The sequence below is a fragment of the Haliotis rubra genome, unplaced genomic scaffold (assembly GCF_003918875.1).
Source record: "Haliotis rubra isolate DU_JTF1 unplaced genomic scaffold, ASM391887v1 Scf475, whole genome shotgun sequence".
NCBI classification, from domain to species: Eukaryota; Metazoa; Mollusca; class Gastropoda; order Lepetellida; family Haliotidae; genus Haliotis; species Haliotis rubra.
In genome coordinates this window covers 563,341-565,441 of record NW_025767163.1, presented here as the reverse complement: position 1 = coordinate 565,441, position 2,101 = coordinate 563,341, and the positions used below count along the sequence as shown (strand labels likewise).

Sequence of the window (2,101 nt, the reverse complement as noted above, 5' to 3'; positions counted from 1 at the left end):
CTTTGGGACAGAACAGTTTTAAACTTAAAGGAAATGTATTGCGTCATTACTTTCAAGGTGAATAATTATGTGAATTACATGTTACAGCTCCCATACATATATATGTAATGAATTAATTCTTATCTGAGAGCAACATTCCACCACTACCAGCGCGTAAAGCCGTATGCATGTAGAAATCGTGCATCAATACGAATTAATTGGCCATTACATAAATTGGGATTAGTTTGAATGAAGTGTCTTGACATTAGTAATCTATGCAATGAATGGAATGGAGTAGGTGAACATCAAGAGGACTACGATCGACGACATTTTAGGCAAAGAATAGAATGGAGTAGGTGAACATCAAGAGGACTACGATCGACGACATTTTAGGTATCGATATATTTGTGTAATTATTTCCAATTTCATCTTTTATTACTCCTCAACGTCATAATAAAAAAGACGTTCTGTTGCATTTTTCCCTGGTATGTAAAATGTTTATTTTTTTGTTTTTTTTTAAATAACAAAATACTACTACAGAAAATTTGGGGAAATATATTTTTATTTACGTTCTGCCGAGTTAATATACTTTTCTTACCAAAATATGTTATGGAAACATCCCCAACCTCGACATCACTTCCCAATTCAATGACCACAGTGCTCTCGGTCACGTTGTGTGTCACAACACACGATGACGTGTTTCCATCCGTCAGTGGTGAAACGTCCACGGAGTCGTGGGATGTCAGAGATACCGGTTTGTCGTGTGCGAGGTTGTCATCAGCTGTAGAGAAAGGAACTCGTTCTATGCAAATCTATTCGTGTAGTGTAGTTGTCTCGTAAACCAAATTTGAAACAAATTGTACGATATCGTGATATTCATCTCGATGTAAAAGTAATCGTCGGTATGCTCACATTAATTATCTGTAAAAATTGATCGGCAACATTGCATTGGAAATTAATGGGAGGTTGTGCTGCAGTCTCATTTTAACACTTAAATTATTAGTATGTGTATTTTTCGAGACAAGTACCTAATTTTGTTCTCAATCACTAATTTAATAAAACAACTTGTTTTCCGAATTTGCGATTTCTGTACAACATGAGCAAATGTTAACTATGATAATTTTGGAATAAAATTCCAAATGTCATGTTTCACTTTGATAAACAGGCACCAAAGAAACTGCAACGGAAAATTACTGATAAAATTTTCATTTTCTGTGTTTTCAGATTAGCAGACTGCGTTTCACCATCATTAGTTTCAAGATAAAAAAAAGTTTACAAAAATTCACATGGAACATATATTGCATTCCTAACAAGTCTCAGAGAAATATTTTGCGCAGATATACCCCTCTTTCACGTCGTGCCTATCTGCCTCCTGATACTTGGTATGACATTGTCAATACATTTGTTATAATTATACACTCATCAGAAAAATGTCCAAATAGTACATAGGCACAACTTTATATGAAGTACAGTTACTGTTTCCGTTAGTATACTTCACTAGAGGAATAGATTATATACAGACCGCCGCCATATAGCTGGAATATTGCTGAGTGCGGAGTTAAACAACAACCAAAACAAACTCACTAGATGAATATATTAATATTTATAATAGGATAACGTAATACGAATATGTTATGGGATGGGTAGTTATGTAACCCAAATACGTCATAGACTGTTCCCATCCATGATGCAACAGGTTATAAGCTCAGGGTGCCGTTGTACAAAACAACCTTAGCGCTAAGGCTACCTTAAGTCTACGTTAATGAATGTGAGTTACGGTGACCTAGCGCTAAGATCGCTTTGTACAACGGCACCCTGTTTGGCACGACAACCTTCTCACACATGCATTGTATTCATACTGGTTGAGTAAAGGACCTGTGAAGATCCGGCTTAGGATGGATTTTCAGTCACCCATGCTCGTCGTAAGAGGCGACTAACGGGATCGGGTGGTCAGGCTCGCTGACTTGGTTTACACATGTCATCTTATCCCAATTGCGCAGATCGATGCTCATGTTGTTGATCACTGGGCTGTCTGGTCCTGAGTGAAGCGTTGGTCTTTGTTATACAAATTCACAGCACAACACATTTGTGCTTTCTTCAGCTTATTCTGAACATGATACTG

General features: G+C 37.0%; 1 protein-coding gene across 1 annotated transcript in view; it reads right to left on the bottom strand.

The window, feature by feature from the left end:
- The window catches only part of LOC124290813, a 60,423-nt gene that overhangs the window by 134 nt on the left and 58,188 nt on the right, over positions 1 to 2,101 (bottom strand). Inside the window, exon 7 of the mRNA XM_046727639.1 lies at positions 578 to 760. Coding sequence (XP_046583595.1) covers positions 578 to 760 — 183 coding nt within the window. The remainder of the gene's footprint in view (positions 1 to 577; positions 761 to 2,101) is intronic.